The sequence below is a fragment of the Poecilia mexicana genome, unplaced genomic scaffold (genome assembly GCF_051168715.1).
Source record: "Poecilia mexicana isolate PSO_F unplaced genomic scaffold, ASM5116871v1 scaffold_7, whole genome shotgun sequence".
Lineage (NCBI taxonomy): Eukaryota > Metazoa > Chordata > Actinopteri > Cyprinodontiformes > Poeciliidae > Poecilia > Poecilia mexicana.
Window position 1 is genome coordinate 14255103 of NW_028263376.1, and position 25275 is coordinate 14280377.

At 37.1% G+C, this 25275-nt stretch overlaps 3 protein-coding genes across 4 annotated transcripts in view; 2 read left to right on the forward strand and 1 right to left on the reverse strand.

Annotated features, from left to right (window-relative positions):
- The first annotated feature begins 112 nt into the window (after positions 1–112).
- LOC148158397 (uncharacterized) lies at positions 113–11361 on the forward strand. The gene is made up of 8 exons (XM_088007117.1): positions 113–167; positions 971–1291; positions 1496–1555; positions 1786–1896; positions 7277–7378; positions 7771–7872; positions 9932–9969; positions 10063–11361. The coding sequence occupies exons 1-8, from the start codon at positions 128–130 to the stop codon at positions 10135–10137; spliced, it is 849 nt and encodes a 282-aa protein (XP_087863243.1). The 5' UTR covers positions 113–127; the 3' UTR covers positions 10138–11361.
- A 527-nt stretch (positions 11362–11888) lies between these two features.
- On the forward strand, positions 11889–19858 carry LOC148158398 (uncharacterized). 2 transcript variants are annotated; one of them, XM_088007106.1, is made up of 8 exons: positions 11889–11958; positions 12458–12502; positions 12619–12963; positions 13714–13893; positions 14448–14549; positions 16163–16200; positions 16287–16442; positions 17934–19858. In XM_088007106.1, the coding sequence occupies exons 1-8, from the start codon at positions 11919–11921 to the stop codon at positions 18114–18116; spliced, it is 1089 nt and encodes a 362-aa protein (XP_087863232.1). In that variant the 5' UTR covers positions 11889–11918; the 3' UTR covers positions 18117–19858. The 2 variants fall into 2 exon arrangements, with proteins under 2 accessions (XP_087863232.1, XP_087863233.1); XM_088007107.1 differs by having other exon boundaries at positions 12622–12963.
- Positions 19859–20714: 856 nt separating this feature from the next.
- The window catches only part of LOC106932460 (CDK5 and ABL1 enzyme substrate 2-like), a 39607-nt gene continuing 35046 nt past the window's right edge, over positions 20715–25275 (reverse strand). The window contains exon 10 of the mRNA XM_015011182.2: positions 20715–24277. Coding sequence (XP_014866668.2) covers positions 24137–24277 — 141 coding nt within the window. The 3' untranslated portion in view covers positions 20715–24136. The remainder of the gene's footprint in view (positions 24278–25275) is intronic.

Below are 25275 nucleotides of genomic sequence, written 5' to 3' on the forward strand. Positions count from 1 at the left end.
AGAATAATCTCCTACAGAAACTTTAGCAGCCTCTGGTGTTCAGAGGAGGAACTGCATCCTTCAGAGAAGTTTCTAGTTTATCAGTGAAGCAGGAAGAGAAGCAGTTAGAAACCATCAGCAGCTCAGGATGAAGGTCTGTCTCACTCTGCTCTGCCTCTTCTTCCTCAGTGAGTACATTATTTTATTTATATCAGTTTCTCTGCTTTCAGTCCTTCATTCGTTCAATTGAAGGACTGGAAGGATGTGTATTAGGAAGTTTTTCTTAACTTTGCTAAAAGATTTTAAGCCATCTATTTCACTAGATGCATCATGTTGGTTTCTGTAGTAGCACCTGTTGATCAGTTTGAATATAAACAGCTTCAATCTAAGGCTTACTAAATTATGCAAAGCCTGTCAAACCATTAATTTATTTGCAAATTAGCCATTATTAATGTTGCACAAATGCAGTTTCTTTCTGTTTCGATGGTCAGAATATTTCAGTACAAAGCAGAAAACTAACAGGAAGTTGTTGAAATGCTTAAAAATTAGTTTTAAATAAATGTACAGCTTTTTAGAACTCAGAGTTTGTTGCTTTGGCAAATTTGAAACAAAGTTTTGCTTTAAGATTTAAAGAAACTAAAAGGAAGCATAAACAGAAACTATCAGAAGTGCTGCAAGACCAAAACGTCATCACAGACACGACGATAAAATCTTCAGAACAGAGCTGGGTTCTACAAAGACGAAAACAAAAATAAAAACTAAATGATCTTAACTTTTAAACAAAATTTAATTTCTTAGTTGAAGTTTTAACCAGGTGGAACAAAGAAACCAGAAGGTTGATGTGCAACATAAAAGTTTGGGGAATTTATTAGAATTAGTTTAAAATGTTGGAGTCAATGTTAATTTACTCTCGTATCTCCAGTTAAATTTATAAAATATATTTTCTCTTCCAGCTGCTGAATATCACAGTAATCACTGTTTATCCTCTCAGCAGCTCTGCAGGATGGAGAAGCTGCAGAAACTCATGCAAGAATGGGAGGAGAAAACATCACAGTTGAATGTAAAGTTAATTTAATTGAAAACCCGATAATCTTCTGTAAGGAAAACTGTGAAGGAGAAAATATTCTGATTAACACAACAGAAAACAGAGCTGATAAAGGCAGATACAGCACTTTATATGAATCAGATTATACTTCAGCTTCTCTGTATGTGAGCATCTCAGACCTGAAAAGATCTGATTCAGGACGGTACCGATGTGGTTTGGGTAAAAACCGATCTCGATATCATGAATTTCATCTGGATGTGACTGAAGGTGAGTTTCTCTCCTGAAAATGTTCCTTCGTGTCTCTGACAGTAAACTCTGCTCACTGACAGCTTCTTCTGATCCAAATAACATCAAACTGGGTTTAAATCTGAGTTCAGATGTTTTTAACTGATTAAATCATCCAACATGTTCAAACTGAGACTCACACAGACAAACATCTTCACTGGTATCATGAAGGTTTAATTTCTACAGCAATAACTTCATTTTCATCTACAACCATCCAACAAACCACAACATCATCTGAACCCAGAGGTAAAGAATCTGTTCATGTTTTTTATTTATTTTTTTATTTTCTTACATTGCTGCAAATTAACAATATTGACAAAGCAATTAGAGGGTTATAACATTTAAATTTTAATGTAGCAGAATTTCAGATGTCAACATGAAACTGCGATGGTTCTAGATTACTCTAAGTGGGTTTCATGTTTGTGGCTCAGAAACAGAACAAAGAGAACCAAAAGTATTAATTTGTATTAAAACAGATAAAACAGATCAGCTGCTTTATGTGGGTCTGAGTCTTCCCGTCCTGATCGTCTTGTTAGCGACGGCTCTGCTGATTTTCTGCCAGAGGAAAAACCTCCATCAACAGAAAGGTGAGTTATAACACACACACTGCTGTTTCCATCTCACACTGTCACACCTGAAAATAAACTCACAACCTGTTTCATTTATTATTTACAAAATGTAATTTTTTTAATCAATAATTTACTAGCATATTGTATCTATGTCTCCAGTTATCCAGTTCCTTTGTCTTTTACATGTTCACAGATTATAAAATCTTCATAAAATCAACAAGTAAAAACAATGGGTTTGACAATATCTGCTTTGTTGTAAAGTGTTACACAAAGGCAAAACTTTTCATGCATCGCCTTGCTTACACAAAAACTTCAGTGATAAAAAGGGGAAATTGAGCAAACTTGAAGCAAACCAATGTTCATCATTTTGACTCTGGTGTGAAAACATTAGCCTGTCACAAGTTTTTAAAGAAACTGAAAAATGAACTCTAGATTTCTTTGGATCGACAGATTTGAAATGTTCTTGAACTTGCAATTGCTGGAGTGGAGGAACTCATGAAGGAACCGGTCTTAATTTTTTTGCTATTAATGTGATTTGATCTATCACCTCGCAGCGTTCTTTGTTTTGTTCGGTTAATCCAGACCTTACAGCGTTGTGTCTCTGTGCTGGTGGCGTCAATATGTGACGAGTTGGGAGTGAGAATGTGTTGAATATTCACACTTCAACCACAAATTTGTCAACACTACAGAATTCCCAAACCCAAAAATTGCTTTAAAATGTAAAGCACTTTAAAAAACTATTTAATAATCTGAGAATGTCTTAAATATAAATGTTCCAATGGCTCCATTAGTTATTGTTCTGAATTTATGTCAGTATCCACATAAATGACATGATGAACTTTTTTGACATCCCATTATAAATCCATAGAGTTTGAAAGGAATATTTGTTCTCCCTTTGCTGCCATCACAGCTTCAAACCTTCTATGAATATCTGATCATTGTTCCAGAAGAACATCTGAGGCCAGACACTGATGTTGGATGAGAAGCTGGTTCCCTGATTCCATTCTAATTCATTTAAATGTTGATGTTAGAGCTAACCATTCAGGTTATTCAACACCAGACTCACTCATTCATATCTTAATGGACTTTGTTCTCTATACTGATACTTAGTCATGCTATCAGGAAAGCATCAACCTTTAAGCAGTTTACATTAAGTTGGGAGCATAAAATTATCCAAAATGAATGGCTGAATAGTCATTTTGACTGAAACTAAGGCGCCTAGAGTTGGTTCCAATGGGCATCCACAGAAATCTGTATCGACCAAAAGATGTGCTAAATGTCGTCAGCAGGGATTATTTTTTGTCGCTCCTGCCAGAATGAGTTTTTGGCATCCAGCACAGAAAACATGGTTGCTCCTGACATGTTTCAGCCGTTTCTTTAACGCTCCACATGGGATATTGAGGGATTTTCAAGGCCAGTTGAGGTTTTAGGGGTTTATGCAGAGCCTGATTTCTAGCTTGTCCTGTTTAACTGCTGCTACCAGTGAGAAAACCCAGTCAGTGGGTTCTGTGACCACAGTTAATACACCATTACTTTCCAACCGGTTGAGTTCAGCTTTAACATTGTCCTGCATCACCACCATGGGTGTCACATCTGGGTTTAATGTCATGGAGTATGTTATAGGAAGCTCTCCCAGTTTATCACTGAATAAATCTCTGTCTTGTGAGATGATTTTGTTTTTGAAGGTGTTGTCACTCTTTGCATTAACATGATGAACTTCAGGATTTAGTTTGTTGATTTCCAGGTCTGTGCATGTTAAAAACCCAGTAGGGGTTGTACTTCCTTGTCTGCTATGAAGAAGTTCAGTGAATGATGTAGATCTTTGAAATCGCATGGCAGGGTGACCAGGTTGCTAGTTTGAATCCTGTTACCACCAAATGCATCTAGGTTGGGTGGATTTCAGCAGTTGGTAAGTTGTTCTCTATTTGTTCTTCTTTCAAATGTGTGGAGGGAAAACATGTTTCATTTTGCTCCTGTCTCAGCTTTAAGTTCAATGGGAACATAATTAATGTCGATGGTGACATAACCTTCCTGCTCAATATCGGCTTTCGGTGTGATGCTGCCAACCTCAGTGCCCTCCACATAGAAAGTGTCGTTTAGAGTCGGCTGCTCAACAGCAACATCATGTACTGATTGTATGTCTTGGCAGAATTTGGAGGTTTGCAGCAGTTTTCGCAATGATTCATTTTCCTGCACTTGCAGCACTGCTCTCTGAATCCTGGGCATTTTTTATTTTTGCAACATGAGATCCTCCTCAATTATTGTCGTCAATTATAATATGTGACTGGGGCCCAGATCGTTGTTGCTGTTTGTCGGAGAGGTATACAACATCAACTGTGTTAGCTTGGCTAGCTAATGATTTGCTTCCCTCCTATGTCATTTCTTTAATCCGACTTTTACTACAGTCATTGTCTCTTAATAAAGCCTTCCTGAGAGTCATCTGAGATGCACAAACTATTCTGTGGCAGATGAGTTTGTCAGTGAGCTCACCAAAGTTTCAGTTCTTAACTTTTATCTTCAAATCGCTGCTAAAAAATTCAACGCTCTCAATGTCTTTACTTTCTAAAAAGAAACCTGCGCCGCTCCATTGTTCTGTTCCATTGGGGGTTGCAAATTTCACAGAAGTTCAGTTTCAAACAGTCCAGATCCTCCTTTGACTCTGCTGGTGTGATGATGGCTCCGTCATCATCACACCATGATGATGGTGTGATGATCAGATCTTGAACAGCAGCAGCATAAACAAACAAACACTCCTGGTCCATCGCCTGTGATGTTGAGATGAATATGAGCTCTCGTTTTGGCAGGCTTCTCCTGATGTGAGGCAGCAATAACAATGTGCCAGTTTTTAGCCACATTCTCATAGGAAACCTTGGGGTTGGGTCTGAGAAAACCGTCCACTATTACATCCAGGGCACTTAACGTTCCAGCCAGCAGGCGTAGAATGACAATGCAGAACAAAAAATGATGTTGGACGAGGTGAAGAATGCAGAAAAAAGATGAGAAAACAGGTTTATGAGTGACAGGTTGAGGATCCCTTCTGACAGCATGCAAATACTTGCTGTATGTTAGCAATGAAATAAAAGGAAAACAGACAAACAGGAGAAGTTTCACTTAAATGGATTGTTGTTGCGCAACACCCCCCCCCCCTTGTCTCTCTCTCTACTTCCCCTTCTGAGAGGAGGGAGATGTTGCTCCCAGCTCTCCGTCTAACGGGTCCGAGAAGCCTCTAACTCCAGAGTATTACTACAGATGAGAATATAGAGGACATTCTGTTTAAGCTGGGCGTGAGACAGACTAGCCTGGTTTCTGACGACCTCCATCCAGATGTCCCACCCTTCTTGTCTTGCAGCTCTGTAGCTCCTTTCTCTTCGTCTCATGATCTTTCTGGTCCATGGAGAGGTAGAAGAGCTGGTCTCATGGAAGGAACACACCAGTTCTTCCTCTTTGCCTGTGTTCTTTGCCTTTGTCTTTATCTTCATCTTTGCCTTGGTCTTTTTCTTTGGGGTCTCGAACCCAGCTGATGAGAGAAATGCAATTTGAATCCACATGTTGCGGGGCTAACGGGTTGGTCCCCATATGCAGAACAGTCTTCGGCTCTGTGGCTCCGGCTCTTCTTCAGCTGCAGAGTTCTTTGTCCATCTCGATCTTGGCTCGAAGCTGCATGAAGGATCCAACCAAAGACTCCTCTTTGCACTCACCTTATAAAGGGTTTGCTTGGACCGATGATCTCATATCCATTACCGTCTTGGAGACATGATGTCTGTTCTAATGACCCAGGGTTGCTCAACAGTCCTCTTGTGTCTAACCTTTTCTTAGGAAAGTTGAAGTTCAGCAATAAGGCCTTGGTCACCTCCGCTCTCCAATCAGTTCCTCTTTCCCCCTGACCTTTCACCTACCATCTACCTCCAACACAACATCAGTGACCTTTAATTACAGTTACACATCTTACACCATTTCAAGTTCAATGTCAAAATCACATTTATAACCTTTTAGTTTATCTGGTTTAGCATTCATTTGTAATTTTATAATAATCATTACTTATTAGTTACTCTTATAATCATAATGTGTTATTACAGACATTTCTGAAAAGAAACCAATAATAATCCATTATTCTAATTATTTGACACCATGTTACAGTTACTTCTTTCACCTTTAAGTACTTCCATAAGTATAAGAGTAAGTGTAAATATTCTTATAATCAAACCAACATCAGCCACTGGTTAAACCAATATTAATTATCGGTTTAATCATAAGTTATCATTATTAATTTAAGTATTTTACTCTGGGTTTTATTCAATTCCTCAAAATGTTTAGATTTTATTCTTTAAACCTTTAATGCCTTGAAATGAGCAGTCTGAACTATTTTTATTCACTGCAGGCTGGAAACTTCCTCTTTCTCCAGGAAACCTGCTCTTCCTGTTTCATAACTCTCTTTCTGCCTGATTATGATTTTTTATGATTAAATAGAAAAAAGTAGAATTAAAGCAAAGTTTGCAGGACACAATAACAACACACACAACCAGATTAATTTTATTACCGTCTGACTCTACTGTTGGGTCTTGATGTCACCTGTGTAATTAGTTTTAAAGATAACTTTATTTATTGTTATTATTAAACTAAAATCTCCAGCATGGGGAAGTGGGCTGAGCTCGACTTTTCTCGACAGGATCTTTAGTGACATGAACTCCAGCAAACAGCTTCCACAGATGGAGTTCATCAGTTAATTTCATAAGACCTGTATGGCAAACGCTGTAGGACAAAATAATAATTTCTCAAATGATTTACAAATTGCTCATTTTAAAAACCAACTAAGGCCAGAACAACTAATCATGTAACTAAGCTGCTGATGCAAACCGACTCCAGTTACAATCAAAGATTTTACCGTAAAACTCTTTCTCTTCATCTTCAGTTAAATTCTGTTCAGAATAATTTTTTAACATGTTGGACATTTTTTGAGAGACAATAATTTTGTGACTGATCTGGTTTTAATCAGTTGACATTACAGTTAAATAATTGGGATGAAAGATGAGTTACTCATCATATTCGAGTCATACATGCACATCCTTCTGAGAGTTTTTAACTGTTTACTGAAACTTCTTTTTAATTTCCTGTGCAAAACCACAGATAAGCTCTTATTTGACCAACCTTATCACTTTTGCAGATTTCATGTTGAGCTCTTAAAGCTGCAAACTTTAGACATCCACAAAGCTTACACTGCAAAACAGAGCATTTACCTTTTTTAATCACAGATCCAGAGGGACATAAAGGGATGTAAACATTTAAATGTTGTGCTTGCAAACAGGAACAAAAATGGAAATCATCAGCTGTTGATCAGAAAAGCCACATTTTTCACTTTATCCTGATCAAACCAAGTTGTTCTGTTTTTACTCCCCTGCAGGTCTGCAGCTTTATCTGGTTCTGACTCTGGTCGCCATGATCATTTTGTTATCAACACCTTTGGTGATTTTCTGCTGGAACAGCGGGGCCATGAAAAGCAAAGGTGAGAAAACACAGAAACTGATGTTCTCCATTTATGAACAACTTCATTTATACCAAAACTCTTTTCATTTATCCTTGTTTTCTTCATGTTCAGAAAAACTTAGCAACAATCAAATAATGAGTCTGTTTGCAATGAGCATGTTGGAGCAATCAGCAGAACAGTCAGAGCTGATGGAAATTAAAGATTCTGACTGAAAATGATGAGACATTCTGCAACAAGTTTACAGAAATAGACATTTTTTTATGAACATTAAAGTTTAACTTTAATTAACAATTAAATGTTGTGTTTGCAAACAAGATAAAGATTAGATGTTTGCTCAGAAGAGCCTGATTTGCCACATTTCCACTGTATCCTGATCAAACCAGGCTGTTCTCTCTTTAACTTCCCTGCAGGGCGGCAGCTTTATGTGTTTCTGTCTCTGGTCATCAAGATCATCTTGTTATCAACACCTTTGGTGATTTTCTGCTGGAAGAGGAGAGCCATGAAAAGCAAAAGTGAACATTTAACATTGAACATTTAATTTAGTTTAATGTTTTAGCTGCAGCATTTCTGGAAAATGTTTCTGTTTGTTGCATCAGAGCAAAGTCTACCCATCATGCTCTGTAGCATCAATCAGCAGAGCTTGGTTCGGCTCAGACTGTTTAGTTTTTAACATGCCCTCTTGGGCCGTGCAGCACGAAGAATTGATTTCTGAATTAATACGGATTTGCAACTGGATCATTACTGCTTTATGGACATAAAAGTGGAGGGAAAGGTTTAAAAGGAAAGAAGGATAGAGAGAATACAAGACAAGTTTGCTTCTAGTTCCTAGAAAGCAAGGGCGTAGGTTCGGTCTAAGTTTTGGTGGGGACCTTGACCCCCCCCCCGGCAGCACAGTGAAATGCCCAAGAGCACCGAACATTTTTGAGAAGGGGGGGGAAACCACATTGGCTTAATAACCCCTCCCCCCAACCATAACCATATCATACATCTTGTGTATACAACAAGGGCGTAGGTTTGGTCTAAGTTTTGGTGGGGACCTTGACACCCCCCGCCCCCCAGGCAGCACAGTGAAATGCCCAAGAGCACCGAACATTTTTGAGAAAGGGGGGGGAAACCACATTGGCTTAATAACCCCCTCCCCCCAACCATAACCATATCATACATCTTGTGTATACAACCAGATACAGTCATACTCAGCAGATCAGTTCAAGAACACTTTACTTTTTCCTTTACAAAATTCAGCAAACGTTACAAGTAAGATCAAAAGAAATATCCTCTGGATACAGCAAACACAATTGCAGATAAGAAGAAATCAATAATAAAATAAAAAAGGAAAAATATTACATAATTAACAGACCTATTCTACCTCACATTCAGTGCTGACCTTACTAAACACCGGACTTTACAACAAATGCGTTGCGTGATAGATATCTAACTTATGGGTCCACTCACTGTACTTACAGCCGACGTAGCGAAATAACTTCTAATGTCTGTCCTTTTCTTTTTTGGTGGCGACATGGTCTCGGAGACTCAGAAGGAGACGCGTGTGCCCAGCTAGCCGCCGCCTTTTGCAGCTAATCAAAGAACATCCGACGATTCAACTGACTCCCCCTCCCCCCACCCCCGACAGCACCGTTCCGACACGGTCTCGGAGGCTCATAATAAATGTCAAACTAAGAAGCTTCCGTTCCGCGCACCGCCTGTTGCTGCTAATCAAAGATCGTAGATCCACGTTCTTTGAGTCAATATGGCAAAAATTGGTCGGGACTTTTTCATATCCCGTGAATATTGGTCGGGACATGTCCCTACCGTCCCTACCCAAACCTACGCCCATGGTATACAACCAGATACAGTCATACTCAGCAGATCAGTTCAAGAACACTTTACTTTTTCCTTTACAAAATTCAGCAAACGGTACAAGTAAGATCAACACCTCACCTGGAGCCCTGAAGCTCCAGCCACCTCTCCATCGTTCTGCTCTGCCCCTTGCTCTGCTGTCTGAGCATCCTATGTGAAAAAATATTACATAATTAACAGACCTATTCTACCTCACATTCAGTGCTGACCTTACTAAACACCGGACTTTACAACAAATGCGTTGCGTGATAGATATCTAACTTATGGGTCCACTCACTGTACTTACAGCCGACGTAGCGAAATAACTTCTAATGTCTGTCCTTTTCTTTTTTGGTGGCGACATGGTCTCGGAGACTCAGAAGGAGACGCGTGTGCCCAGCTAGCCGCCGCCTTTTGCAGCTAATCAAAGAACGTCCGACGATTCAACTGACTCCCCCCGCCGACAGCACCGTTCCGACACGGTCTCGGAGGCTCATAATAAATGTCAAACTAAGAAGCTTCCGTTCCGCGCACCGCCTGTTGCTGCTAATCAAAGCTCGTAGATCCACGTTCTTTGAGCCAATATGGCAAAAATTGGTCGGGACTTTTTCATATCCCGTGAATATTGGTCGGGACATGTCCCTACCGTCCCTACCCAAACCTACGCCCATGCTAGAAAGTCTCCTGATCTCTTTAAATCAGAAGTTTAATCTCTCTGATTTGAATGTTTTTCAGATTCTGCTGTGGAAACTGAGTATGATGACGTCTCTCAGGTGAGTCTGAATATTTATAAAACACCTGAATTTCATTAGAGTTTTATAAAACTCTCTTTGAAACTCCTCCTCTTCTTCTTTTTCTTCCTGCAGATCAATCCAGAAAGGGAGGAAACCAAAGAGGACAGACAGAACAATTCATCTGCTGAGGAAATTTCTTTAGATTAATGCTGAACTAAACTCTGAAACAATCAGGACTCAAAGTAAAGATGAAGAACATTTAGTCTCATGTTTTTACAAGGAAAGTTTTCTACAGTTTAAAACTTGGCTAAAATATGTTCCTCCACTGAATATTACTGAAGATGTTTGAAAGACGACCTAATCGCAGTGCTGTAACTGTTTTGATGATAAACTTATTTTCAGTTGTTTTCAGCTAAAACAACAATTTATGTTTCCTAATATACATTTGCAGTTTAGCCAATAACTACATTTTATAAGACAGCAGGATTATTTTGCAGACTGTGGTTAAATGAATTGTCATGTCTTTAAAATGTAATTAACTGCCCTGTGGAAGCCCCGCCCCCAGACTAATTCAGAGAATTTCCACCGAAGTGGGCGGAGCTTAGAGGCACCGAGGGGCGTGGCCAATGTTGAGCAGCGCTGTGGTCAGGAGGAGAGAAATACTGCTGCCGACTTGGTTCATTGTTGCTGTTTTAAGGCACGACTTTCTTCCATTATGACCAAAAGGAAAATTCAACTGCAGTAGCCACTCAGCAGAACTGAGATGGTTTTAGGAAAACTACAAATGAATAAATTTACATAAAAATGTCAACATTTACACAGACAATTAAAGAGAAATCTTAAGAACCAATTATTTTTATATTTACCTATTTTAAACTCAAAGTGGGTCTGTATTGCTGTATTAGGATTTTTTAAAATATATATTTCCTATTGGAACATGTTTATGCTGTTTTGTTTGCTATCCTCTAATTCAACAGAACCTCATATGTGAATTTACAGTTATTTCTTTTGCCACGGTGCAGTGACACATTGGACTGTTTTCTGAAAGCAGTAAAACTTACAAACATGTAAATTGGATCAGTTTTATGACTTAGTACAACTTGTCCATTTCATAAACCTGTATACCTGAATATAGCAAACAACGCTTGTATTAAACCTTATTTATAATAAAATGCAGACTACTCCTGATCTGTTTTTCTGTACAACTATTTAAAACTGCCACCAGATTCTCTGTTGGGAAAATCTGTAGGAAGATGATCAGAGAGTATCACCAGAACTTCACTGCCTGACCTCCAAGACGTTTTCATTAAAGGATGCAGATACAGGAACCATCAGATCTGTGCTGCTATGAGGAGATGTTGCATTTCATCATTTCACTGCAGCTGATCTACAGTCATGAATGTGATGAATAAAGTCCTTGGTTTCAATGTTTGAAGGTTTAGTGTCAACTAATTAATGTGTTCATGTTCTAAAATATTCTAAATTTAAGCCTCATTTCCTACTGTTTGAATATGAAACTATTGTATTGCTGTTGTTCCTTTATAATCATCTAAGTAAGCAGGAACAATATTAATTAAAACAATTAATTGATTCCTAGATGGAAAACAAACTGATTTGATGAAGAATAATCTACAGCAGAGGTCACCAACTCCAGTCCTCCAGGGCTACCATCCTGCAACTTTTAGATTCACCTCTGCTCCAAAATGTCTGAATTCCCTCACCAGCATTCATTCCTCTCTGCAGCAATAGGCTGGAAACGAGCAGTTTATTTGATCCAGGTGTGTTTGAGCAGAGACGCATCTAAAAGTTACAGGATGGTAGCCCTCGAGGACTGGAGTTGGTGACCCCTGATGTACAGAAACTTTAACTCTGCAGTAAAAGTAGTAGTGCCCTCTGGTGTTTAGAGGAGGAACTGCATCCTGCAGAGCAGTTCCTGGTTTCAGTGAAGCAGGAAGAGAAGCAGAGTTAGAAACCATCAGCAGCTCAGGATGAAGGTCTGTCTCACTCTGCTCTGCCTCTTCTTCCTCAGTGAGTAGATTATTTTATTTATATCAGTTTCTCTGCTCTCAGACCTTCATCCTTTCAGTTCCTCGGTTTATTAAGAGGTTTTTTTTTAACTTGTTGACAAGTTTTAAACTGAACTCTAACTTTTATTCCAGTTTCATCTGTTTCTTTCTCTTGACAAGTTGATCAAATAAGCTCAGACTCTAAATGTACATTCACACTTACACATGAGTGTAGTAATTTATTTAAATATGTAGAAAAAACGTATAAAACTTACATCCTATATAGGTCACAGCTTGTTGTTTTGGAAAACTGCAGATTTTCTAAAAGTCGTCTAGTTAAAGAAAAAGAGAAAACAGTTCCTTGTTCCATAATTTTTTAATGTAAATGAAGAGAAATATCAGAGCAGAAGTGATCCATCAAGTGCAGCAACACTGAAACTGTCCTTAAAGACATAAACAGAGAAAAATGTTTGATTTTGTTCTCCAAAGCTTTATTCACAAACTTCTGTTTTTTCTTGCAGAAATAAACCAGGAAGTAAGAGGAAAAGGGCATTTAGAGAATTTAGGTGAGAAACTGGGTTAAATTAATATTTATTCTGAAGCATCAAGTTTAATTTATGACTGTATATAAACTATTTTATATTCTACAATGACAATAACTACTGACTGTTTTTCTCCTCAGTAGTTCTGCAGGATGGAGAAACTGTGGGACCCATCTACAGAAATGAAGGAGAAATCATCACAGTTACATGTAAATTTGATTACACAGGAGAGACAAGGTTCTTCTGTAAGGAAACTTGTAAAGGAGAAAATATTCTCATTCAAACAACTAAAGACAGAGATCAGAAAGGAAGATTCAGCATCAGATATGAAAAAAGACGTCGTACTGAATTTGATTTTCTACATGTGAGCATCACAGATCTGAAACTGTCAGACTCAGGACGGTATCAGTGTCGCACAGATGGAACTGTGCTTTTAAATTTCTTTGGAAATCAACATGCTGATTTTAATCTTGTTGTGACTGAAGGTGAGTTTTCTGGTTTACATATTTAGCTCAGATTGTAAGAGCACACTAGGAGGACCCAAAATCAGCCACAAGACAAAAGTGAGCAGAAACCACAGATCTTTATTGAAGACAGCTTAGAGTGGCACACAGGAAGGTCAGCTGCAGCACTGGCTAGGAGATGGTGCACGGAGGCTGGGGGAGAAGCGCTGAACAGGGCAGCGTACTCACACTGTGGAATGAGAGGTATAAAGTTCAGATCCGAGTTCTTGGTCAGCCGGGCCGAGGTCATACACAATGAGGAAGAGAGCAGAGTCCGAGGGAGTGGGCGTGAGCGGTGTCAAAGAAACAGGCTAGGGTCGAGATCCGAGTAGGCAAATCCAGAGAACAAGGGCGAGGCAGTAACACAGAGGACGAGATGGGAGAGCTAGAAACTACTTGCTGAAAGCGTTTGATAATCTGGCAGCGTGGGGGTGACAGAGAGAGGCTTAAGAAGGGAACCAATCAGGGAGCGACGCTGCTGCAGGGAATAAGGGAGATGAGGGACATGACAAGGATGGTCTCAAAACAAACAGGGCACCATGTAACCATCACACAGATTTTCAACAGATCAACTTTAAAAGACCAACATGTTTAAACTGTGACTCATAAAGACAAACATCCATCATCAGAATATAAAGTTGTTGTGATTCTGTTTTCTTCTCACATCTTCAGATTTTTTGAAACCAAAATGGACTCCAAGACCTTTAATAAGATCAACTTTTGTCCCAGCAGCTTCAACAACAACAACAGCAGCAGCAGCAACAACAACAACAACAACAACAACAGCAGCAGCAGCAGCTTCAACAACAACAACAACAGCAACAACAACAACAACAACAACAACAACTCAGAGTTTCTCTCCTTCTCCATCTGAAACCATCAAATCCTCTGATAAACCAGCTGCAGCTTCAGGTTCATCATCTTTATGTTTATTAGATGTTTATTCGATGATTCGGATCAGAGACTCAGACTATTGTTAAAATAAACAGTTAGAAATTTGCAGATAATCAAAAAAAAACAACTCTTGATTATTTATAATAGATATTCAAATTCAGTAAAACAGTGAAAAATATCTGTGACTTTAGTGTTGAATTATGTTTGAATCAAAGGCTGGGAGGCAAACAGAGCAGAAATCATGAAGCAAAGGGAGGAAAAGGGGAAGCAGAAAGAACCAAGATGTTGGACACAAAGTGTAAAATCTTTACAGACCTCTAGGAACCTGTAGTTTACTGGACTGACACAACAACAAAACACCGAATGGATAGAAAACAATAAAAGCTGGAGAATCTGATCAGTGCAGATCATTAAACACACAATATGTGTCCTGTGAATTAAATGCACAAAAATCTGGTTTCTTATGAGCAGCTTATGAAGGAAGAACATTAATGCACATGGCATGTTTAACTGGAACATGTTTAACTGGAACACGTTTGTGTAATAAACTAAATAATCTTAAATCCCTGCAGATCCGTTGCTTTATGTGGGTCTGAGTCTGGCCGTTCTGACCGTCTTGTTAGCGACGGCTCTGCTGATTTTCTGCCAGAGGAAAAACCTCCATCAACAGAAAGGTGAGTTATAACACACTGCTGTTTATCAACCCAAAAAAAAAAACTTAGCTGTCATGCACTGAAACTAACTATGCCTGTCTTCATATATCCATCCATCCATTTTCTGTTCAGCCTTGTCCCTTAGTGGGCTTGGGAGTCTCCACATATAGTTAATTTTAATGAATTTCTGCATATTCACAAACTATAAAATCTATGAAGTCAAGAAATTTAAACAGTGGACTTGAGAATACCTGCTTTGTTGTCATAAATACAAACATTTAATAAAAGCATTGTTGTTTGTGTTGAGCTGCTCACACTTGTCCTGTATACAGAGGGGAAATTATGCAAATTTGAAGCAGATCAATGTCCAGCATTTACTGTAACCTCATTATTTTTACCCTGATGTGGAAAGTTAGTGTGGAAACAGCATGCCTAAAATTTTCACAAGCTGAAAACTTTCTTTAAGATCGGCCAATTTGAAATATTCTTGGACTGGAGAAACTAAGGGATGAACTGGTTTTAATGTTTTTGTTATTATCATGATTTCAGCAATCAACAGCTAACAGTGTTGTTTGTTTGTTTGTTTGTTTGCTTGTTCTGCTAATCTGTATTATATAGTTTCTGTCTATATAGCTGAACTCTGTTAACACAGAGTTTGTAAAGCTGAATTACTTTAAAATGGATAAATAAGATTAAGAAAAAGAACTAAATGATTGATAATCCAAAAAGTACACCAGTATACCCAAATACCTCTTAGACTATGCAGGTAGTGCGTAGGAATCTCTAAAATATAAATGTTTTTATGACCTCATTAGTTGCTCAAAGTGGTTTTGTCTGAACAATATCAACTAATCCTTTGGCTCTGCCTTTTATATGAATTTGAGCAACATGCCACTAGAAAGTCATAGGTTTCAAAAAGGATGTTGGTCAACGTTTGCTCCGCCTCTTCTTGTCACAAACTGTTCTCCCCACTTCATGTGAACATATTGTGTGATTAGTATGAATTTCCTGGCTGTTTATTAAGCAGAAACTAATGCTACTCAACTCCCAGAAGCACCTGAGGACTGAAGTTGCAAACATCTGGTTTAGTTTAAATATTCATGTTAGAATGGCCCAGTTAAAGTCCAGATCTAAGTCAATCAGTCAAGTTTATTTGTATATCACATTTCAGCAGCAAGGCAGATCAGAGTGCTTTAGATAATAAAAACACAAAATTATGAAGTTATAGAGAAAACATCCTATAGTCAACAATTGAACTAACGTTACATTTTGGTGATCGCCTTCACCAAAATCAATACTGTTGGTCAAATTTTCACTTAATGTTGTTCAAAAGCAACTCAATACAGCTGGGTTTTTATTTTGATATAAAGGAACTCAGTGTTTCAGCTGTTTTGCTGTTTTATGAAAGTTTTCAATCACCAATAAGTCATAAAAAAAACAAAGTCAAACTGAATCTCTGGGAAAACTTAATTATTGTTGTTCCCATACTCTGTCCAACCAATTAGGCTCATAAAAATAAGCAAATATTTCAGTCTGCAGGTGTGCAAATCTGGATCCCATGATATTGACTTTATTACTACTTACAGTTTTACAATGTTGCTTTAAATCAGATAATTCCTCGTTTTGTTTTTCAGGTCCTCCAGTGAAAAAAGATCCTACTGACTTCACAACGGTAAGTCAGAGTAAAAACATCTGCATCGTATTTCTAATCCTGCAGCAGTCAGTTTGTAAAACCAATTTAAACTCTTGGTTCTGCAGATCAACACCGTTTATGAGGAGATCAGAGAGAAGGACAGAGAGAACAAACCTCCTGCTGGGGAAATATCTTCAGTTTACGCTTACGTCCAGTCCAACAAACCAAACGCAGCTGAAAGCAACGCAATATACAGCCTGGCCAGCAAACCACAGGGGCAAGTAAGTGGAAATGTAGAATGACAGCAATAGAAATATTAATAATAATTATTTACACTCTGATTCGGCAGATTGGGGGCGTTATTATTATTATTATTATTATTATTATTATTATTATTATTATTATTATTATTATTATTACTATATTTTCATTCAGTTTGAGCTAAAAATTCAAATGCACACATCTAGTTTTAATGTGGGGGAACTCTGAGCTCTAAATGTTTTGTTTTATGTTCCATTTCTGCAGATCTTTGTAAAACATTTAATATTTTTGCTCAAAATTCTGCAAAAAAGGTCAATTTCTCAGGGAGATTTAATTAAGATGAAGAACTTTATTTAATATCAGTTTTTTTGTCCCAGTTGCATTATCTATGGGAAGCAATTCCAGTGTACTTGAATGGATTTGCAAGTGAAATGAAAATATTTGCAAATTAGTTTCTAGCATTTCATAACAAGTCGGTTTTAATTTCTTGTGGCAGAAGCACAATATCATCTTTGTCAGAATTTTATGCAGAAAAGATTTTATTTCCTCTAAGCTTTTTAAACCATTTGTTGTGTGTGTAGTGAATCTTTTTTTAATCTGGGTTGCACTTTAACTCCTTATGATATCCATGCAAACTTGCTTAAGAAAAGACCAGTTTACCCAGGATGTAAGATTTTAATTCCTGCTGCTCCTACATGGTTACTCAAATCCTTAGAGAACAGTAAAGATATTTTTACTCTGCTTTGGTTATTACATCTGAAACCTGTGTGCTCTGTGCAGTTATTAAAAGTACATTATATTCTATTTATGTGATGGTTACAGGATCAAGTAAAAACTTAAGTAAATGAATTTTCATTGTTTTGTTTCCCCATTTTGCAAATACCTGCTGGTGAGATAGTTAATTTTTTACATCTTTGTAGCCATTTAGAAAGTTTTTGTCAGGAATGCTTTAAATAAAATCCAGGAACCAGAAAGACACTGTACACATTTCACTAATCTTTGCATAAAATCAGCAGGATATACAGTGTAATTTTCATGTCTCATCACAAACTATTCTTTGTCTCTTCTATGTTAGTAAACTACACTTAGAAATAATTCATAGTGGATCACAAATCTGCAAGTACTTGAGACACACACAAATGCCTACTTTAATATTTCAAATACTAAATATACCTTAAAATGCATTAATATGCAAAGTACAAAACATAAGCTAACGCTAATTAATAGTAGCATTGTATGTAGGCATTTCAACTTCTATCTGCATTTCCTATTTAATATTTTTGACATAATCTACAAAATAACCTGCAGATACACAATTTACCGCAAAAAACCTCGAGTCATACTCCACTAAACAATCCACAAAAGTAGAGTTGAATCTGCAAATACTAAACTGTATGTATTTAAAATCATACTGACTTTTTAGTTAATAATTATGTATTTATTATTTTATATTCTGCTTGTAGAAACACTCCTATTCATAAATGTATAAACTTTTCTCTGTTTTCTTCCAGGCTGAAGAGGAAGACATAGAATACTCTGAAGTGCAGCTGCCGAACGGTGCCATCAGATCAAACGGCGGCCATCTTGCTGCTTCAGATAACGTCACCTACTCAGAACCTCGGTTAGCCACGAGCTCAGGTAGCCATGGCAACGGGTCACCTCCTCTTTATTCCACCATTACTTTACAAGAGTAGCTTTGCTGTGGATCTGCCGTTTGCTTGTCCTCAGGGAAAACTCAAACCCATTAGCTCTATAATTAGCTTTGAGTCACTAAAACTGTAAATTTAATTAATATGATTTTGTAGGACACATGCTAACCTGTTGTTATGGACTGTAAAATCCATATAAAATGGACTCAGAAACAGACATCAAAATCAGTCCACATGGTGATTCTTTGAGCGTTTTTAAAAAAATGCATAACAAGCTGGATAATCAATTCAATATCTGAGTTTAATATGGCAGTTTTTGTTTTTCACTCTCTGTTAACCGAGACGACAGAAAAGTCAACAGATGGAGCTGAGAAGGATTTTATCCTATTATTGCAACAAACTGCAGTAAAAATACTGAAAACTCAGGTCAGTGTGACTCAGTTCATCAAATAAAACATAATTGTTAATGCTTTTTAATTTCTCTATGGAATTAATTTTTGATTTGAATTTGCTATCTGCAAAGCTAATGCTGGATGCTAATTTGATTTTCTTCTATTTGTGACACAGATGCTGCTTTGCACTGTTCTGTTAGAATAGTTAGCAAATATTTTCATTATTTTAAACATTTTCTAATTGCTATGCATAGATTTAGGTAATATTTATTATCATTATTGTATATTTGTAAAATAGGCAATTAAATATTATCTGTGATGCTGGTTAATAACTGTAACTTAGTTGCACTCTGTAAAATGCATGCATAAAACCATGAAGCAACTTCCAGACAAACATTTTGAAGTTATTGTTTAAATGAATGAGGCAGAATTTAAAAACTGTCCTTCAGTTTGTGGTGGAAATGCACGAAAGAGGAACTGAAACAATGCTGCAGCAACAACAGCTCAAAAAGTGGTGCAGAAATACCATTTTAGAAAAATAAAGGAAGGAAGAAGAGTTTTTATTGGGTGTAATAGTACATGCATGTGTGGTGGTTGGAATAAGATTACTAATGTAGCTCAATATTAAACCTGACTAATGTTTGGTTTATTAGAAAAGTCTTCCCTTTGAGGTCAGGTCAAAGGTTTGTGTTTTATCAGATGTGAGTCCGGATATTAGACAGGATGTGGTTTATAGCAGACTGTTCTTCTGTTCAACCATGCAAGTAACAGTTGCATTGTTCTGCTTTTAATCAACCAGCATTTAAAACTATTTATCTCAGTGAACAAGTTTTACTTCTGCTTCAAAAGTACAACCTATAATAATCTTTTTTGATCAAAACAACAAGCCAACAAATTAAACACAAGATGAAATATAATCATATGACTGAAAAATAATATTAGTAAAATTATGTGGCTGCAAATAAGATTCCCATAATTTGTTCATGGAGATCTGGTAGAGCACTGACTCTGTCAAAGTGACCTAACTTCCTAAAAACCAAACACTAGTGATGCATTGCTGTGACCTTTGACCTACATAATGTTGCAGTTGTTTACGTCACACATGCAAAGGTTTGTCGACATGGATGCAAATATTTCTGTAATTACATGCATCTTTTTACGTGTGAAACGAAACATAAAAGTTTTCAGATAGAATATGAACTGATATTGATGACCGTTAGTAACATTTAATAAATATGGGGTATTATTATTTGTTGTATTGTTCTCCTTTGTGCAGTTTGTTTTGCTGTGATTGGCTGTTTTATGTTGAACATGTATAAAATTAAATCTATTTTCACTGAGGACACATTATTTATTTTGGTCGATAAGGAAATAAATAAAATAGTATTCATTATATTTGGAGAGGGATTGGATTATTTGAACTTAACCACTTCATTTTTTAAAAGAATAATCCACCAGAATATAAAATGCTTTAACAATTTTGATTTATAGTTTCACTTCAGCTGAAAAATGAAGCTCCATTAAATCTACCCTCCATCAAAAAGAGTTTTATTAATCATTGTTTTAATGGGATGGCATCACTGGGACCATTTCCCATCTTCATTTATTCCATTTATTAAACTATTGATCAGGCTCAAAATGTGGGCTCAGACCTGAACCTTAATACGCATAAAGACGGTTACAAAGTCGGCCTTCTGTCACCTGAAGAACATTCCCAGGAAAAGAGGACTGATGTCTCAGCAGGTTCTAGAGAAACTCATCCATGTGTTTATCTTTAGTTGCATTGATTACTGCAGCAGTGTCTTTACAGGTCTGAAAAAAAACAAAAAAAAAAACACGCTGCTGCTGGTGTTCTGACTAAAACCAGGAAGCTAGAGCACATCACCCCAGTTTTAAAATCCTTACTAAAATCCTTACTATGGCTCCTCAGAGAAAAAACTTTAAAATACTTTTGTTAGTTTATAAACCGCTGATCGGATTATATGCATTAAAGATCTGCTGCTGTTGTTCCAGATCATTCAGGCCTTCTGGTCAGACGAGGTCCTGCAGCGACCAACACAGTCTCAGTTCTTTAATTGTGAATGAAAGCAGTAAGAAACATGGATAAAACTCAGATTAATTGCATATCACATCTACATTAACATTTTTTTTTTGTCGATGACACCATTTTGTAATTGTTGGGCAAAAAATAAAACCCAACACTGAAAAACAGTAATATAAAATCTGGAACAAAAGTGACAATAAAAAGCAGTAAATTTAAATATTTTAATGAAAATAAATTTGACAATAAACATTTGCATTTTTTGACAGTATATGGTCTCCAAAACAAATTAGAAAACCAAATTCTGCAGAGAAAACCACACTTATTTCCACTGCAGCAGCTGTTTTCACTGTCTGAATAAATGTGTTTCACTGAAACTGGCAGCTGAAAATAAAACACTTCCACTCATGTGACGTCGTTGTCAAAATAAGCTGATAACTACATAAAAACAAAAAGAAAGTCAGCTTAATGTAGAAATAAGTCAAAATGAATAACAGAGAGAAACGGAAGACAAACACTTGATAAATATTTCCCTTTACAGTGTTTCAGTGCTGGAAGAATCAAAAATAAACTAAATACAACAAATGAGGCTGTGGCATGACATAGGAAAGACTTAAGATCAGCTGAGAGAATAAAAGCTGCAAAAATAAAACTTCTCTAATGTAGAGAAAACAACTGCTGCCTTTATAGTCATGTTTAAAGGAATATTTTGGTTATTTTATAGCAGAAAATGGTCATTTTTGTTACCTGAAAGGAAAAAAGGTCAAAAATAGTGTTTGCTAACCTGATTCTGCAAAATAACCCTTTAAAATGGCGGCTGAAGTTTTTTTTTAAAAATCAAATACCTTCTCTCTGAAGCTCATTTATTTTCCTTAATTCATTAAAAATGTCTCTGCTGTCCAGCATGTGAGCAGACTGCAGATTATTCAGCACTGTTAGTTGGAGCAGGAGAGGAAACCTGACCATGTTTTTAATTTTTTATTTGCAACTCATGAAAGCATAAAGATGGATGTTAGGAAAACGTAACGGGGTCAGGCTAAAAAAATAAAAAAATAAATCAGCAGATCTAAGCTGCAGAAACCTCCAGCTTAGACAAGAAAACAGAAACATTTGGTCTGTAGATTAATGGTCTAGTTTCTAATGCAAATATCTTAGGAAACTTAAAGTAACAAAACTAACTTACAGTAACTTTTCAGCAAGTTGTAGGATCTTCTTTGAAGTCAATTTCTTAAAATTCATTAAAAAAGCACTTGTTACATTGGCAGATTATTTAACTTATAACAAGACATATTTCCCTTGTTACAAGAGACATAATATGACAAGAACTAGGAATTATTGATATAAAACAAGCTCCTATACCTTATTAGTTTTATCTTATTCCAAGTGTGCCAAGACATTTGTACTAGAAACTACACAAAAATACTTTTTGTACGTTTTTGCAGAGCAGGAAGCATCTCTCCTGCTCCAACAAACGGTTCCAGACGAACCCAAACACTTTCTTTAAACAGGAAAAACACGAGTGGAAGAACATGGATGTCAGTCTAACAACAAAGAATCAGAATCAGGTTGTTTGGAGTAATTTTCAGCTACGTATATCAGCTCGCACATGATTCTCCTTAATCTGACGGATTATTAGCAATAAATACGTTTCTGTGACACAGTTCATTCAAAACATCCAAGGTTACAATAAAGATTGTTCATATGTAGAAAAATATTATTACTTAGTGACAAAATAAAGACTGAGGTGAGGCTAAAAAGGCAAAGTGCAAAAATAACCGAGGCTCAGCAGGAAGTGCCGTGCAGCCGGACTTCCCCCAACATGGCCGCCAAAGGAGGAATGCCCAATTCAGAAGCTCAAGGAACCGATTTAATGTTGAAGCTTGAAGGAAGAAAAGAACAGCTGCACACATCCTGACAGAAACCTCGGCTTGGTTACAGATTCATCCCTTTATGGTACAATAAATAAAGTTCAAGAGTGAGTTCATTATTGCTTTTCTGCTGCAGCTCAGGAACACAAAGGCTGTAGTTTGTTTAGTGATGCTTCACAGAATGAGGATGTTTGCAGCCACAATGAGTTCCTTCCCTTAAACGGGACGTTTAGCATAACATTTGTTCCTGTTTCATGGTCTAAAAATGTCTTTTTTAACTCACTTATCAGAGATAACCATTAGCAACAATACAAACACTACAGATGTTTCCGGACAGCGGACACAGGTGGCAGCGTTTCTCATGCTGGAAGATGTTCAGAGCGGAAGAAACGTTTTCTGATCACAGCATCTGTCGGTGCAGCAGGAGGACAGATTACAGGACAGGAAGACGACTGAATCAGCTCTGCTTTGCATGAAATCACCACACAAAGGCACTTAAACATCCAAACTCCACAGCTGGAGCTTCTGACTGCAGCTCAGTGTGAACAGAAAGGTGGATGATGCTTTCAGGCGCTACCAGAAACACCTTCAGTCCATGAATAAACACGATCACAGCACATGGAGGAGGAGGAGACGATGGTCCTGAAACTTTCCAGGAAGGCTTCCTAATTATCCTCCGTTGATCTCGCTTCAGAAACATCTGGCAGCAGCTGGTCTGATTACTTGGAGTGCAATAAAATGATTGTCAAATGCTCAGTAATCATGGCAACACGTTTAAACCATTTTAAAAACTTGGCTCCTTAATTCTCCTCTTAGCAGTTTGATGTAGTTTATTTTTTACGTGTTTGATAAATGTTGTAATTCAGTAGATTTATGTCTGTGTTTAAAAAAATAAAAATTTTAAGTCAATTCAGCGATGTTTTTCTGTATCAGATCACTGTCGGACGATACTAAACTTCAGATATCGGTATCGGAAGTGAAAAATGTGGATCGGTGCATCCTTACTAAATGACAGAAATTATCGTGATAAAAACTCAGATCCTTCTTAGGAACTTACAACTTCATTTGGTCAACATCTGTCTCACTGTCTGTTACCTGCTTGTTGAGGAATTTAATAAACTATAAAACATTTTTAAAAATGATCATGATGAAATTTTAAGTCAGTATCACCCATCCTTAATACAGTGACACATATTCAAGCATAATTAAACTGAAAAGATGCTCACTAAAACCACTAAATTAACTGACATTGGTCTGGTGTTTTACTATATTTACCTTACGGTGTTTATTGCTATTTTATATTTTTTGTTTATTTATTATTGTTAAGATGTTTCAGTGAATTCAGGTACTCAAAAAATTATGTTCATTTTAAGTTATTTAAATTAGTTTAGGGAGAAATATGTCTTTCTTATCGCTCAGAAGAGTTGCTAACGTGTCAAACAAACACTTTTTTAAAATTTTACAACAGTGTGTAAAAAATTAAGGATCAAACTGGGAGTTTCCTGGTGGGAACTGGATCTTAAATGACTGGTTTATACTGGGAACAGTAACGTCTTAGGTCTCAGTATCCCTCTGATAAACCGACCTCTGATGAATCGTTTGATGATGTCACAGTGTGCCGTAACTTTGGTGTTCCCCTCTCAGGTTTTTATTGTGCACCACTCAGGACGGTGTGGAAGGCGCCGCTGAGAAGGCATCATGGGATCACAGTGTATGTGGAAGACGGAGCAGCAGACTGCCGCTGCGCCGCCGGGCCAAGCGCCGCTACACCTGCTGCATCAGCCGCCTGTAGTGAGGCAACACTTTACTTTCAGGGAGGTACAGCGCCATCTCCAGGGCAACCAGGATGATGAACTCAAACGAAATCAGCTCCTTCCGGCTGATCCTGAAGCGCTCCTCCAGCTTCTGCAGACAACAAATCTCAATTCAGTGGTTCGACTTTAAAGAATCAGTTAAAGTTTAGAAAGTTTTTTGTAAATCTTCATCTAATCAGCCATTAGACTTAATAACTCCTGACAACAAGCAGTGTTTATCTTTGCATTAAAGTGTTATTGCAATAATTTTAATTTATTTATTTTACAGCTGCAACAAATGATTATTTTAGTAATTGATTATTCTAGTTGGATAAAAAAATCTGACACATTCTGTAGATTTTTCATTTAAGTACTTAAACCTTTTTACACAACATTAAAAATACAATAAAAGATAAAACAAGCGAATAATTCAATTCCTATTTTAAATAAAACATTTAAAACATTAGAAGTTTGTCTGTTAGAACCAACCATCTTTGGGAATTTTAAATATTTTTTTGAAAGAAATTCAGCCATTTTTCTTTAATATTTTTCTTTTCCATATATGTCTAAACCTATAAAGAGGTAAACTCGATTTCTGTACATGTCCAGTTCTGCATAAGGAGCAGAAAGAACCGATATTCTGTGCACAAAATCACTTGGAAACTATGACTTGATGTCACATGTTTTATTCTCTGTTTTCATCCAGAGATTTAATAAAAACAAAATGAAAGTTATAGAAACATTGGTAGGTAACATTTTAGCAGCAGGAGCAAAATTAAGATTTTTTTTAGCTTTCCGTTTAAAATTTCGGTGCTTACACCGTCAGAGTGGAGCTGTGGCAGACAGACTAATTTTGTGTGAACTTTGTGTTGTGTTTTTGCAGAAAAGTCTTGTGGCTTGTTGAGTAAGGAGAAGTTTACAACACAGAGTTTTAAATATGACGAAATCATCCAGTGGGGCGAGAAGATAAGAGAAGTTTTGGGTAAATTTGCATCACTCGGCTCCTCAGAGTCGTTTCTCACAGCGGCAAGCGGTGAAACAAAAATAACCATGAATTTCTCTAGCACTAGAGAATCACAAAGTTTATTTTTTCTAAAAACTGTGGAGGGA

Coding starts and splice junctions, on each gene's coding strand:
- LOC148158397 (XM_088007117.1), top strand. CDS start 128: ATGAAGGTCTGTCTCACTCTGCTCTGCCTCTTCTTCCTCA. Junction 168..970: donor GCTCTGCCTCTTCTTCCTCA/GTGAGTACATTA, acceptor TTATCCTCTCAG/CAGCTCTGCAGGATGGAGAA. Junction 7,873..9,931: donor GAGAGCCATGAAAAGCAAAA/GTGAACATTTAA, acceptor AATGTTTTTCAG/ATTCTGCTGTGGAAACTGAG.
- LOC148158398 (XM_088007106.1), top strand. CDS start 11,919: ATGAAGGTCTGTCTCACTCTGCTCTGCCTCTTCTTCCTCA. Junction 13,894..14,447: donor TAAACCAGCTGCAGCTTCAG/GTTCATCATCTT, acceptor AAATCCCTGCAG/ATCCGTTGCTTTATGTGGGT. Junction 14,550..16,162: donor AAACCTCCATCAACAGAAAG/GTGAGTTATAAC, acceptor TTTGTTTTTCAG/GTCCTCCAGTGAAAAAAGAT.